Source organism: Malaclemys terrapin, chromosome 4, assembly GCF_027887155.1.
Source record: "Malaclemys terrapin pileata isolate rMalTer1 chromosome 4, rMalTer1.hap1, whole genome shotgun sequence".
NCBI classification, from domain to species: Eukaryota; Metazoa; Chordata; order Testudines; family Emydidae; genus Malaclemys; species Malaclemys terrapin.
The window spans coordinates 1,522,341-1,536,908 of NC_071508.1; the positions used below are offsets into that span (position 1 = coordinate 1,522,341).

Genomic DNA, 14,568 nt, shown 5'->3' on the forward strand with positions numbered 1-14,568 from the left:
TGGGAGCTGTAGTGCTCGGCGGGGAGGCGCGGGTGGATGACGTCAGAGGGGCGCGACGCGGAGGCACGTTGTGCGAGGAGGTCGCATGGCACCTGGGGAGGTAACTGGAGCCGCGGAGCGGGCAGGGGACGGGGCTCCCAGCATGCACCGCGCAGGGATGTGGAGCAGCCTGGGAAGCCCCCCTGGGTTGGCGCGACCCGGCCCCGGTGCATTCTGGGAACCCCCCCTGGGTTGGCGCGACTTGCCCCCGGTGCATTCTGGGAACCCCCCCTGGGTTGGCGCGACTTGCCCCCGGTGCATTTTGGGAGCCGCCCCTGGGTTGGCGCGACCCGGCCCGGTGCATTTTGGGAACCCCCCCTGGGTTGGCGCGACTTGCCCCCGGTGCATTCTGGGAGCCGCCCCTGGGTTGGCGCGACCCGGCCCGATGCATGCTGGGAACCCCCCCTGGGTTGGCGCGATCCGGCCCGATGCATGCTGGGAGCCCCCCCTGGGTTGGCGCGACCCGGCCCGATGCATGCTGGGAACCCCCCCTGGGTTGGCGCGATCCGGCCTGATGCATGCTGGGAACCCCCCCCCGGGTTGGCGCGACCCGGCCCGGTGCATGTTGGGAGCGTGTATCCCAGTATTTAACCCCCTAACCCGTGCCCCCTCCCGCCCCCAGATGGACGCCCAGCGTGCGCTGGAGCTGCTGCACATGACCGTCTTCTCCCAGAGCGTCTCACCCTGTGGCAAGTACCTGGCAGCGGGGAACAACTATGGGGAGATCGCCATCTTTAGGTAACCCCCGCCCTGCCCCACATCGCCCCCTGTCCCCCCGGGGCTGCTCCCACCCGCTCACCCTCCTCTGCTCCCCCACAGCCTCTCGGCGGCACTGAGCTCCGAAGCCAAGGAGGAGAGCAAGAAGCCAGTGGTGTCCTTCACAGGTAGGTGCCTTTCGGGGGCGGGGGAGTGAGGAGTGACGGGATTCCCAGCATGCATTGGGGCCACTCGCACCAACCTGGGAAGAGCCTGGGGTGCTTCGTGCCCTGTCTTGCGAAGCCAGAGAGGTCCCAAGATGCATTGCACCAAGCTGGGGAGCTCCCAGCATGCATTGTGCGTGGTCACGCCAAGCTGGGTAGCTCCCAGAATGCACTGCACCCAGTCATGCCAGGGAGTTCCCATCATGCCTGAATCCAGCTGCCCCGCCCCTCCCCCAGCGCTGACGCCGCCTCACTTCCCTCCGCAGCCCACGATGGGCCGGTCTATGCCATGGTCTCCACCGATCGGCAGCTGCTGAGCTCCGGCAACGGCGAGGTCAGGGCCTGGAACTGGAGCGACATCGTCAAGAAGGTGAGACGTGCCGCTCCCCTCTCCCACAGGTCCCGGACTCCTGGGTCCCCCCCTAACGCCGCCTCCCCCGCCCTGGGCTCCTGGGTCCCCCCCTAACGCCACCTCCCCCGCCCCGGGCTCCTGGGTTCCCCCTAATGCCGCCTCCCCCGCCCCGGGCTCCTGGGTTCTTCCTAACGCTGCGTCTCTCCATGGCAGGGATGCAAGGAAGCCTGGAGCCGCAGACCCCCGTACAGGTGAGCCCCCCCGTCCCCTGCCCCCACCCCCTTGTCTCTCACACTCCCTCTGTCTCTCCTGTGCCAGGAGCAGCCTGGAGGTGCCCGAGATCAATAGCCTGCAGCTGAACCCCAAGGTGAGCCGCCATGCATTGTGGGAAGGGGGACTCCCCTCTGTCACCCAGCCCCCCCTCACCTGCTGTCTCTTTGCCCTTCCCCCGCAGGATAACAGCCTCCTGCTGGCCGGGGGCGACTGTGCCGTGCACGCCATGGACCTGGAGTCTGGCACCTTCACCGTGAGTGGGGGGGGCACGGGAGCTGGGGGGGCCACGGGAGCCTATGGGCACAGAGACGTGGGCACAGGGATGGACCCCGGGGGAGCCCCCCTCCGTCACTGCTGGGGAAATGGGCAGGAACGCACTGAAACGGGAGGGTAGGGTCTGTCTGTCCCCGTCCAGCCCCATCTGTCTGTCCCCGTCTGTGTGTTCCCGTTCTCCCGTCTGTCTGATCCTGCCACCCCCGTCTGTCTGTTCCCGTCTGTGTGCGCCCATCTTCCCGTCTGTCTGTCCCCATCTACCTCTGTCTGTCTGTCCATCCATCCCTGTCCACCCCATTCTGTCAGTCCATCCCCCATATGTCTGTCTGTCCCCGTCTGTCTGTTCCTGTCCACCTCCATCTGTCCACACTGTCTCTCCCTGTCTTCCCAGCACGAGTTCCGGGGGCACAGTGACTACGTGCACTGCCTGGCGCTGCGGGACCAGTCCCAGGAGTGTCTGTCGGGCAGCGAGGACGGCACTGTGCGCATGTGGGGTGAGGAACCGGGGGGACCCCCCCATTGCCGCTGTCGTGACACCCCCGCTCCAGCCTGAGCTCTAGGGCGGGCCCAGGGGCTGGGGGAGGGGGTGGCTTGGAGCCTGGGGGCCTCTCCATGTCCTCCGGGATTGGGGGAGAGGGGTATCCATGTGATAATGGCCCATCCCGCCGCTGTCTCTCTGCTGGGGGCCCCGACCCCCCTCACACCAAGCTCTCTGTGTCGCAGATCTACGCACCGGGGCGCAGGTCCAGCTCATCGAAGTGCACAAATACGAGGTAACAACAGCTCCCCCCTGCCCCCCGTTCTAAGCACCAGAGCCCGCTCCCCTCCCCTCCCAGAGCCGGAGAGAGAACCCAGGAGTCCTGGCTCCCAGCCCCCCTCCCCCCCCCCGCTCTAACCCACCAGCCCCCCCTGCCCTCCCAGAGCCGGGGAGAGAACCCAGGAGTCCTGGCTCCTAGCCCCCCTGCCCTCCCAGAGCCGGGGAGAGAATCCAGGAGTCCTGGCTCCCAGCCCCCCCGCTCTAACCCACCAGCCCCCACTCCCCTCCCAGAGCCAGGCAGGGAACCCAGGAGTCCTGGCTCCCACCCCCCCTGCTCTAACCCCCCAGCCCCCACTCCCCTCCAAGAGCGGGTAGACAACCCAGGAGTCCTGGCTCCCAGCCCCCCCTGCTCTGACCTACCAGCCCCCACTCCCCTCCCAGACCTGGGGAGAGAACCCAGGAGTCCTGGCTCCCAGCCCCCCTGCTCTGACCCATCAGACCCCACTCCCCTCCCAGAGCCAGGGAGAGAACTCAGGAGTCCTGGCTCCCAGCCCCCCCTGCTCTGACCCACCAGCCCCCACTCCCCTCCCAGACCCGGGGAGAGAACCCAGGAGTCCTGGCTCCCAGCCCCCCCTGCTCTGACCCATCAGACCCCACTGCTCCCCCCATAACAGTCCCTCGTTCTCCTCCCCTAGGAATGCAGCCGGCCCCAGCATGGGAAGTGGATCCGGTGCCTGGCGACAGACTGTGACTGGATGGTGCGTGAGTTCCCAGCAGGGGGCGCTGGGGGCTCTGGTTTGGGGTGGTAAAGTCACCATCTCCTCAGGTGTGGGGCTAGGGATCTGCTAGGACGCACGGCGCCCAGTCGTGCGAGGCCGGGGGGCTCCGGGGACACACTGCGCCCAGTGGTGCGAGGCTGGGGGGACTCCCAGGATGCACTGGGCCTGGTAGCAGTTTCCCCCTGGCTGCGAGGGGTTGGCCTGAGAAGCAGAGGCTCATGGGACGCAGGGGGAGCAGGGCTGTGGGGGGTCTCTGTGGCGTCTGACCCTGTCTCTCCCCCAGGTGTGCGGGGGGGGCCCGGCGCTCTCCCTCTGGCACTTGCGCTCCGTGACCCCCACCACGGTCTTCCCCCTGCCCCACTGCCAGCAGCACGTCATGTTCTACCAGGACCTGGTGAGTGCCCTGTGCCCCTTGGCCTGCCCCGCCCCGGGCTGCTCCTCCTCCTCCCCTCCGGCTCGCCCCCCGGCCGGCCTGGCCCCTTCCCAGCACACGCTGGGTGGGCGTCGGGTCCTTCCCCGGTGGGCAGGCGTGGGGCCACTTCGGGAGGGGCATTCATTCATTGCTTTGTTCGTTTTCTTCCCTCATTTCGTTTGTTCTTCCCATTGCCCTGCGGGTTCGTTTATGCTTTTCGTTCATTCGTTCTTTTTACTGATTCATTCACACGTTTTCTTCTTTCTGTTCCCCGATTCATTCATTTGTTCGTTCGTTTTATTCATTCTTTCTAGCCTTCATTCATCCTTCCGTTCTATTCCTCCATTTGTTCCGTCTCCTGTTCATTCGTTCTTTTGTCATTCTTTGCTTCTTTTATCATTCATTCAACATTGGGGTTCTTTGTTCGTCTGTCCTTTTCCCGTTCGTTTGTCTTCATTTTTCTTTTCGTTCTTTCTTTCTCGTGCCCTCTTCCTTCCTTCCTCCCTCTGGGGCACCTGGCATTGGCCACCGTCAGCAGACAAGACACTGGGCTAGATGGACCTTTGGTCTGACCCCATCTGGCCGTTCTTATGTTCCTGCTGTCCATTTCCCTATTTGTTCATTCTTTCGTTCTCTTGCCCTCTTCATTCATTCACACCTTCGTTCTGTTTTTCTTCCTTTCATTCTCTTCCTCTGTGTTTTCATTTCACTTTTTTCCCATTCGTTCTGTTCTCCTGTTGGTTTGTTCATTTGTTCTTTTTTCATTGTTTTCTTTTTATTACTCTTTCTTCGTCCCTTCTTTCGTTTTACATTCGTTCTTTGTCTTGCCCTCTTCATTCGTTCTATTCCCCGGCTTGTTCATTTGTTCGCTTTTTAATCTAGCCCTTGGTTCCGTCTTTTTTTGTTCTATCCTCCAGTTCATTTTTTCACTCGTTCTTTTTTCATTCCGTCTCTCGTTTCTTCATTTAATTTCTGATGTTCTTTTCTTCTGTTCCTGTGTTCGGCTCTTAATTCATTTGCCTTTTTGTTCGTTTACTGCAGCTTCTTTTTTCTTGTTTGTCCCATTCCCCCTTTCATTTGTTTGTTCTTCTTATTGCTCTCTTCATTCAGTCCAGTCCCCTCTTTTCTTTTTTCTCCTTCTATTCCCGTCCCCCCGCTCATTCCATGCCCCGCACGTTCATTCGTTCTTTCCCTCCGTTATCTCCCGAGGTCTCTCACTAACCCCCCCGCCCCGTCTCTGCCCCCCCAGATCCTCTCGGCAGGGCACAGCCCGGCCATCAACCACCTGCAGATCAGTGGGGAAATCAGGGCTCAGATCCCCTGCACGCCCCGCTCCGTGCACTCGCTCTGCGTCAACGAGCGCTCCCCTGAGCACAAGGTAGGGGGCGCCCCGCTCACGCTGGGGGCTGGGAGTGGAGTGGGGGAGGAGCTGGGAATGAGGTGGGAGGGGCTGGGAGAGGGGGTGGGGCTGGGATTGGAGTGAGGGGAAGGTACTTAATTGGGGGGGCTTGGAGTGGAGTCAGACATCTAGTTGGGGGGTGGGGGAGGGCAGGGGGCTTTGAGGCAGGGACTCTGATGTAGCTAATCCAGCCCCAAAGGGGACCCCGGGATCCTGGCCCCACTGACACCCCCCCCCCCCCCCCATTGGTCTGACCCTCCAGGTGCTGACGGCCTCCGGGAGCAGCCACAAAGTCGACGTCTTCACCAACTTCAGCTATCGGGCGTTTTCCCTCTGCTTCGCATAGCGCCCCCCAGCGTTCCCCGATCCCCGTTCAAGTCCCTCCAGCCCCGCTCTCTGCCCCCAATCCCCTCTTCCCACCCCAGAGCCCCCCAAGTCCCCTCTCCCTGCTCCCTTTTGGATTTTTTCTCTTCTGTTTTTTTTAATAAAATTGGGGTGACACTGGTCCCCCCTGCCCCATCTCTGTGCCCCGGGGGTTCCTGCGGCTCAGGGGTTTGGCCAGGAGATCTGGAGCTGGGGGGGGAGGGTGCACGGAGCAGTCGCCCCACAGATCTGGGGGTGCATTAAGGCGGTGTTGGACTTGGAGGGCAGGGAGTGCGTTTAGCCAACCTGTGTTACCCAGAGCCGTGTGGAGAGCCCCAGCCGGGCCCCTTGGCACGGGCCATACAGCCAGTTCCTCCTCGGGCCTCCCTGACTGCACCCAGCTCTGGTGTGCGACCTGCTGCTGTTTTGGTCACAGCTCGCGTTACAGCTACTCCGCCTCAGCCCAGGCCGCCGGGCTGGGGGCTCTCTCTGCCCAGTAGCCGGCCCTGGGGCGACTGCGGCTGGGGGACCTGGCTCCGCGCTCGCAGCCCGGGCTGCTGGGGAGCCTGGTGTGGGCAGCTCAGCGGGGACCCCGCGGACGGGAATGGGGGCGACAGCGGCGATCGCAGGGGGCACCAGCCTAGATCAAAGAAGGAGCCCTGGGGGTCCCGGTGCCAGGGTTACGTGCAGCAGGAGACACTGGAGCTGAGAGTCTGAACGTGGGAGGTTCTGTAATGGGTGTGACAGCGGGGAACTGCCCCAGCGAGGGGAGGGGAGCTAGGCAGCAAACCCTCCATCTAAGAGGCAGCCCCCCTTGCTCCACCAGTCCCCACTCTGCTCCCAGAGCCAGGGAGAGAACCCAGGAGTCCTGGCTCCCAGCCCCCCCTCCCCTCCCCTGCTCTAACCCACCAGCCCCCACTCCCCTCCCAGAGCTGGGGAGAGAACCCAGGAGTCCTGGCTCCCAGTCCCCCCGGCTCTAACCCACCAGCCCCCACTCGCCTCCCAGAGCCAGGGAGAGAACCCAGGAGTCCTGGCTCCCAGCGCGCCCCCCTGCTCTAACCACTAATCCCCACTCCCCTCCCAGAGCCCGGGAGAGAACCCAGGAGTCCTGGCTCACAGACCCCCTCGCCCTAACCCACCAGCCCCCACTCCCAGAACTGGGGAGAGAACGCAGGAGTCCTGGTTCCCAGCCCCTTTGACTCTCACCAGCTGGGGGTCTGGCCCCATTAGCTCAATCTCACAAGTAACCCAAAGTTCGGAGGCCATTTGCTCCTTTGTGCCCCATTGGGAAAGAAAATGGGGCTGAGACACTTCTCCCGGTTCCAGGCCTGGGCCCGTCCGTGCTGGTCCTTTGCCCGTCCCCATGGGACCTTTTCCACGGCAGCGTGTCCCGTGTCCACAGGGACGACCCGGGCCCAGCCCCAGGCGCCAGGATTCACACGACTGGGATCACTCCCCTGGGCCAGGGCTGGACCTGGGATCTCTTTCTGGCGCTTCCGCCCGCCTGCTGGGTGACCTAGGGCGAGTCGCTTCATGGCAGCGTGCCTCAGTTTGCCTGTTTGGCCAGGGGGGCTAATGACACTGACTCCTGCTGTAACGGGCTGTGGGGCTGGGAAGGGCGGTGGCAGAGCCAGGGCTGGGTCCTGCCCGGGCTGCAGCGCTGCGATCCCACGAGCTGAGCTCTTATATTTAACGTTTACATTGTGGTGGGCACCTAGGGATCAACCAGGCAAAGGGGGCTGCCTGGTTCCCAGTTTTCGCCAGTCGGGAACAAGTTACCGAGTATGGGAAACAGGGAGGGGAAATGGCCCTTCCCCACCCCCCTTTCTCCGGCTGGCCGAGGCAGCGAGACGGTGTGAAAAGTGGGGTTTGGCCCCGTCTGGGTGAGAACGCTGGGAAACGGTTCACGGGTGTGATGTGGCTTCCCCTGACCTGCGCAGGGCTTGGTCCCGTGGCCAACAGAGGAACTGTTTAAATAGCCCCACCCGATCCCCCCTCCGAGACCCCCTCACACCTCTGTGGGGATTTCTGGGGGGCAATATTTTGGGGTCTCCAAGGAGGATTTTGCAGTAGGTCAAACCCCAAACCCCGTGGCCATAGAGCTGAAAGCCGGGAGTGCCGGCCGTGGGGGGTGCTTTCTCCAGCGCTTGTAGCGGTGACACAAACATCACAGCCCAGGGGAGTGAGGCCAATGCCTCGGGGATGGATGGGACTGAGCCAACTCCCGGCATCTGGCCCCAGGCAGCCTGGCAAACTCCACAGCCACATTTTAGGGCTTTGGCTCTTGCGAGCTCAATGATTATGTCAATCTGCCGCGCCCCAGATTAACGAGGGAGCCTAATTATTCTCTTGGCTTGTGTGACGCGGGGCGCCTGGGGCAGCCCACACTGGGAATGCCAAGGTCAGGGCAGGCTGCAGAAGGGTGAGCAGCTCCTCCCAAGGCTGGTGGGTAACACTGAAGTTAAACTCCCCAACCTGTTACACACGGTGCTCCCTGATCCCCCACCCTGCTTATGGAGAAGCTGAAAAAAGCAATCACCCCCCCTCCCCCTTTCCTGCATTCCAGTTCTCTGGTCCCAGCCAGCACCCAGGTCCAGTCCAGTGAGAAGTTATCTAAAAACTCTGCACATATCTACAAAATGTTCTTCTGCCCCCAAAGGGCCAGCCACATTGCCAGGTCAATCGTAGTTTGGATTTTATGCAAAATACCGCGCTGCCAGCCAGTCCTTTAGTGTCTAAAACTAAAGGTTTAGTAGAAAAGAAAAGAAAAGAAAAGAACAGGAAGAGTGATGTGAAATGGTAAAGCCCTCGGATACATACAGAGATTTCCAAGTCCATAGATCAGGTTCTTAGCAGCGCTGGTGAGGTTGCTGGCTTGAAAGTCCCTCTGGAGTCACCCACTGCTCGGATGGGTCAGTCAGTCCTTGCTCAGAGCTTCGTTTCTAGAGACGTGACTCCAGGGCGGAGAGGAGCAGGACTGAAGACAAACTGGAGATGATGCAGCTGCCTTTTATGTCCTTTGCCATGTGGCTCATATGTCTTTGTCCCAAACACACAGCGCATGGGCATGGAGAAGCTCTTGAAGTCTCCTGTCCACAGGCCTGTCCCTCCATGGCTTCTCCAAGTGCCTTCATTGTCCAGCTGATGGCCTTTAATAGGCCATCGGACAGAGTGGCTAGTGCTGCTGCCAATCATCCGGAGGTGTCACTCAGACACACAGCACACATTTGGAAATACAGATCTACCCCACCTACCTGTAACTCGTGATACAAAGGTGATGTACACATATAAACATCATCATCATCCTTGGCAAATCATGACGTTTTCACTGATCCTGTATGTGGCCTCTCTGCTCAGAGTCATCGCAATGATACAATATTGGCATTAATAATACCGTAAAGTGTCTCCCATATGCCATGCAGCGGCCCAGCTTGTTTAACGATTTCTTAGCGCCGTACAAGAGAACAGCACCGACGAGCCGGCGGAACTCACTGCTACAGGATGTCGCAGCAGCCGAGAGGGGTCAGAAAACCAGTGGAGGTTTATAGGGATAATGAGAACATCCCCACTTCTGTTAGGAGCAAAATGGCCTGAGAGCTCCCAATCTTCATGCTTCAGGGCTCTAAACCCACCTTTGCCTATTGGCGGTCAGGAAGAAATGTCCAATAAGGGTGGGTTATTCTCTTACTGTCCTCGAGGGGGTTGCTGAAGCAGTTGGCGACGATAAGTGACCGAGCTGGAGAGACCCACCCCCGTCTCTGGGACAGAGTGGCAATTTCTGTCTTTCCTCGGCCCACAGACAAGGGAAGTCCCCAGGTGGGGCAGAGCGAAATATGCCGAGCGGTGGCCATCGGACGAGGTGCCCTGGGATGCCACAGAGCCGGCAGCTCAGAGGATTTTGAGGGGCTGCGTGTTGCCCCCCTTGTCGTGCCAGCAGGGGTCGAAGATGGGGTAGACGGGCTTGTTGTTGAAGGATGTGTGGAAAGTGTGGATGTGGGTCAGCGTGTTGTGGTGATCGACGTTGTAGAAGGAGACCTCCCCGTCCGTGTAGTCCAGGTAGACCCCGATGATCTCAGGGGCGGGACAGATATCCAGGGGCCATGGATTGGTGTCAAATATCCAGTACTTCTTCCTGGCCTTCTGCTGGTCGTAGCCAATCAGCCAGTAGCCCTCGGCACAGACCTTGCTAGGGGGCCACGGCCACCACTTCACTTCGATCAACCTTCCCTGCCTCTTGGCTCGGTCCGAGACCACCCCCAGGTTCCAGCGCCGCTTCTTGCCCACGAACACCTCCCAGTAGTGCTGCCCCGCGCTGAAGCTCTGCTTGGCCACCACGCAGTTCGCTGTGTCAAATCTCCTCGGGCTGGAGTCGACAAACTTTCCTTGACTGACGCATGTCACCTCCTTCCCGTCCTTCGAGATCTCCAGGTTAGGGTGAGCCGTGTCCGGGTCCAGGGATAAAACTTCCTTCTCTAGAAAGTGAAAAGGGACCGAGGCTCAGGACACCTGGGTTCTCTCTCTAGCTCTGGGAGGGGAGTGGGGGCTGGTGGGTTAGAGCAGGAGGGGGGGCTGGGAGCCAGGACTCCTGGGTTCTAGGCACAGATCCCAAGGCCAGAAGGGACAATTGTGATCATCTCGTCTGGACCTCCTGGGTTATGTAGGCCAGAGACCTGCCCTAGATGAAAATTCTCAGAGCAGAGCTTTCAGAAAACTCTCCCGTCTTGATTTAAAAAGTTGTCCTTGACGGAGAATCCACCACAACCCTGGGTAAATTGTTCCAAGGTTAATTCTCCTCACGGTTAAAAATGTATGTCTTATTTCCTGCCTAAATCTGTCTAGCTTCAACTCCCAGCAATGGTTCGTGCCAGACCTTTCTCTGCTAGACTGACTGACTGTTATTAAATGCTGGTTGTTCCCCAGGTAGGTAATTACAGACTGGGATCAAGGCACCCTGGAGCTTCTCTTTGTTAAGGTAAATAGACCGAGCTCCGGAGTCTCTCACTCTAAGGCAGGTTTCTAACCCTTGAATCGTTCTCGTGCTCTTCTCTGACCCCGCTCCAGTTTATCAACAGCCCCCTTGAATGGTGGGCACCAGACCTGGACACGGGACCACCCAGTGCCGAATCCAGGGAAATCCCACCTCTGCTCTGCGCCTGCTGGCGATTCCCCTGTCCAGCCACCCCGGGCTGGCCCCAGCTCCCGTTTGGCTCTGGCAGGGTGCAGAAGGGGACGTGCGGGGTTCAGAGAATATCAGCACTGTAGGGTCGGGAGAGGCGCTGTCTGTGTTTATCCCAATCCCAGCTGCTTTGAGCTGTGTTCTGATCACATCACGCCCCAGCCCCTGCCCTGACCCCCCCAAACCCAGAGCTGCCTCCTGCACCCCAAAACCCTCATCCCTGGCCCCACCCCAGAGCCTGCACCCCACAACCCAGAGCCTTGACCCCTTCCCGCATCCCAACCTCCTGCCCCAGCCCAGAGCGCCTCCCACACCCTGAACACCTCATTCCCAGCCCCACTCCACAGCCCTCACCCCAACCCTCTGCCCCAGCCCTGACCCTCTCCTACACCCCAAACCCCTCATCCTTGGCCCCACCCCAGAGCCTGCACCCCCAGCCCAGAGCCCTGACCCCCTCCTGCACCCCAACCCTCTGCCCCAGCCCTGAGCCCCTCCCACACCCTGAACACCTCATTCCCAGCCCCACTCCACAGCCCTCACCCCAACCCTCTGCCCCAGCCCTGACCCTCTCCTACACCCCAAACCCCTCATCCTTGGCCCCACCCCAGAGCCCTGACCCCCTCCTGCACCCCAACCCTCTGCCCCAGCCCTGAGCCCCTCCCACACCCTGAACCCCTCATCTCCAGCTCCGCTGGGTCACGGGCATCAACAATTTTCTTCAGCTAGGTCTCCAGAAAAAAAGTTTGAACACCACTGGGCCAGGATACTGGTTGGACAGACCTCCAAGGGAAAGATAGGGTGCTGCAGGGAGTGGAATAGGGCTGTGGTAGGGGGCGCTGTGCTGTGGGGCAGGATTCAGTAGGGGGCGCTCTCCCCTGGCAGCCAGGGCCGGCCCCGATGCCCCACTGCGGCGCTAGGTGGTGCAGTGGGGCAGGACTCGGTAAGGGGCGCTCTCCCCTGGCAGCCAGGGCCGGCCCCGATGCCCCAGTGCGGTGCTAGGTGGTGCAGTAGGGCAGGACTCAGTAGGGGGCGCTCTCCCCTGGCAGCCAGGGCCGGCCCTGATGCCCCACTGCAGCACTAGGGGGCTCTGTACTGACGGGAGCAACCTTTCTGCATAAGGCTAAGATTGTGTCCTGGGTATTTTTAGTAAATGTCATGGGCAATAAACAATCAATCTCGGACGCCCGGGCCCGGCTGCCTGGGGCTGGTCACGGAGGTCACGTAAAATCACGGAATCCATGACCGACCTGTAGCTTTATCTCTGCATCTCTGTGCCTCCAGAAATTAATATTTTCTTTTTTGCAACTCTTCCGCCCGCCCGCCCCTGTCGTCCCCCCCCCGAGCCGCTGTGGGGCCTGGAAGTCGCGACGCGTTTACACGGCATTTCAGAGGTGGCGGGGACGGGCCGCCGGCCTGGCTCACCGGGCGGGAGCTGCAAAGCTCCGGCTTACCAGGGAACTTGCTCCGGGCGAGATTTTTCAACATTCTGGTTTCAGGAGTCTCAGCGAGCGGCTGCCAGGACGAGGCGGAGGTGGGGGAAGATCTGGGGCTTTCCTGACGGATAAATCACAGACAGATTCAAAGGTGGGAAAAGGGAACTAAAGACGGTTAAGTGAGAAAGAGACTAGCCCTGCCCACTAGCCCTCACTCCCCTCCCAGAGCTGAGGAGAGAACCCAGGAGTCCTGGCTCCCAGCCCCTCCTGCTCTAACCACTGGACCCCACTCCCCTCCCAGAGCCGGGAGAGAACCCAGGAGTCCTGGCTCCCAGCCCTCCCTGCTCTGACCCACCAGCCCCCACTCCCCTCCCAGAGCCAGGGAGAGAACCCAGGAGTCCTGCTCCCAGCCCCCCCCCCCGCTCTAACCCACCAGCCCCCCCTCCCTTCCCAGAGCCGGGGCGAGAACCCAGGAGTGGAGACCCCAGCCCACCTCCGAGAGCTGGGCACAGCCTGGAGCCTGGAGCCCTGGTTGGAGGGTCCCAGGCCGGGCGTCGGGGAAGCTGGGCCCAGGCAGATTCACTTTCGTTTTCAGGCTGGGCGGGAGCCTCCAGCTCTGCTCTGGGCAGGAACTGGCAGCTTGCACGAGCAGGCTCAGGGACTCGGGCGGAAGCCGCTGCCCTCCTCCTGCCCCAGCTGGAGTCAGCCTCTCCTGCCAGCTCTGGGCAGGGGCTAGCGGGGGGGTGACACCGTCATGAAAAGGTCTAGAAACCCTCAGCTAGGAGGACGATTGAAAACACTGGGTGTGTTTAGTCTGGAGGAGAGAAGGCCGAGAGGGGACATGAAAACAGTTTTCAAGTACGTAAAAGGTTGTTACAAGGAGGAGGGAGAAGAATTGTTCTCGTTAACCTCTGAGGACAGGACAAGAAGCGAGGGGCTTAAACTGCAGCAAGGGAGGTCTAGGTTGGACATTAGGAAAAACTTCCTAACTGTCAGGGTGGTTAAACACCAGAATAAATTGCCCAGGGAGGTTGTGGAATCTCTGTAATTGGAGATTTTTAAGAGCAGGTAAGACAAACACGAGTCAGGGATGGTCTAGATGGTGCTTGGTCCTGTCATGAGTGCAGGGGTCTGGACTAGATGACCTCTCGAGGTCCCTTCCAGTCCTATTATTCTGTGATCATCAATGTCTCTCTCTTCTCTGATCAGCAGAAGGGACACTGTTCCATGCCGCCAAAGGAAGAAAGGTTGTCATCGTGCACACCAAGGAACAAGCCCCACAACTCTTGGAAATGTACCATGACAATCCCCGCGGTGGACATCAAGGAGTTGTCAACATGAGAACGGTGCTTACCTCAAGGTACTATTGGCCTGGGATGACAAAAGACATCGTTGAATGGGTCTGTAATGTAATTAAACCACACCCTGACCTGTGTCATTTAAAATTTCCGAACCACCAAAACAGAAAATCAACCTTCTGCTGGTGACATCTGACTCAGATGATGGAAATGAACCTGCGTCGTTTGTACTGCTTTGGATTGTTATCAAGCAGAGCCCGTCATCAGCATGGACGCGTGTCCTCGGGAAGGCTGGTTGAAGCATGAAGGGACCTATGAATCTTGAGTGCATCTGGCACGTAAATATCTTGCGACGCTGGCTGCAACAGTGCCATGCAAACGCCTGTTTTCACTTTCAGGTGACTTTGTAAACAAGAAGCGGGCAGCATTATCTCCTGCAAATGTAACCAGCTTGTTTGTCTGAGCGATTGGCTGAACAAGAAGTAGGACGGAGTGGACTTGTAGGCTCCAAAGTTTGACATTGTTTGTTTTTTTTTTGTACATAATTCTACATTTGCAAGTTCAATTTTCACGATAAAGAGATTGCACCACAGTACTTGTATTAGGGGAATTGAAAAACTCAGTTCTTTTGTTCTTTACAGTGCAAATACTTAGAATCAAAAATAAAGTGAGCACTCTCCACTTTGTATCCTGTGTTGTAACTGAAATCAATATATTTGAAGATGTAGAAAACATCCAAAATATGTAAATAAATGGTATTTATTATTGTTTAACAGCACAATTAATTATGATTAACTTTTTTAATCGCGTTATTAATTGTGATTTTTTTTAATTGCTTGACAGCTGTAGTTTTTACACTTCCAGGTAACATTAATGGAAACAAAAGGATTGTTACTAATCGACGCCGTGTGATGAGACGAGATATGAAAGAACCTCAGGAATTTGGAGGTGATTTTTTCGACACTTATTTGCATAGCTTACAGGCAGTGTTCGTGTCACACTATTTTCAATAAATAGAACAGCGAGGAGAATATCTTCCTGATAGCTACAAAGAAAAATGGAAACAGCCCCTACGTGTACTCATGGTGCATAAT

General features: G+C 59.0%; 2 protein-coding genes across 2 annotated transcripts; one reads left to right on the plus strand and one right to left on the minus strand.

The window, feature by feature from the left end:
- Positions 1-2: 2 nt before the first annotated feature.
- On the plus strand, positions 3-5,723 carry THOC6 (THO complex subunit 6). Its single transcript, XM_054026632.1, has 13 exons — positions 3-100; positions 662-777; positions 859-923; positions 1,226-1,329; positions 1,525-1,562; positions 1,630-1,678; positions 1,766-1,837; positions 2,249-2,351; positions 2,581-2,630; positions 3,310-3,372; positions 3,677-3,787; positions 5,055-5,183; positions 5,467-5,723. Exons 1-13 carry the CDS (start codon positions 86-88, stop codon positions 5,548-5,550), a joined length of 999 nt encoding a protein of 332 aa, XP_053882607.1. The 5' UTR covers positions 3-85; the 3' UTR covers positions 5,551-5,723.
- A 2,522-nt stretch (positions 5,724-8,245) lies between these two features.
- Positions 8,246-12,774, minus strand: LOC128836436 (tripartite motif-containing protein 72-like). Its single transcript, XM_054026718.1, has 3 exons — positions 12,670-12,774; positions 12,195-12,297; positions 8,246-10,039 (listed from the first exon to the last, which is right to left on the minus strand). The coding sequence occupies exons 2-3, from the start codon at positions 12,226-12,228 to the stop codon at positions 9,456-9,458; spliced, it is 618 nt and encodes a 205-aa protein (XP_053882693.1). The 5' UTR covers positions 12,229-12,297; positions 12,670-12,774; the 3' UTR covers positions 8,246-9,455.
- Positions 12,775-14,568: the final 1,794 nt, after the last annotated feature.

Coding starts and splice junctions, on each gene's coding strand:
- LOC128836436 (XM_054026718.1), bottom strand. CDS start 12,228: ATGTTGAAAAATCTCGCCCGGAGCAAGTTCCCTG. Junction 10,040..12,194: donor CGCCCGGAGCAAGTTCCCTG/GTAAGCCGGAGC, acceptor TTCACTTTCTAG/AGAAGGAAGTTTTATCCCTG.
- THOC6 (XM_054026632.1), top strand. Junction 924..1,225: donor GCCAGTGGTGTCCTTCACAG/GTAGGTGCCTTT, acceptor TTCCCTCCGCAG/CCCACGATGGGCCGGTCTAT. Junction 1,563..1,629: donor AGCCGCAGACCCCCGTACAG/GTGAGCCCCCCC, acceptor CTCCTGTGCCAG/GAGCAGCCTGGAGGTGCCCG.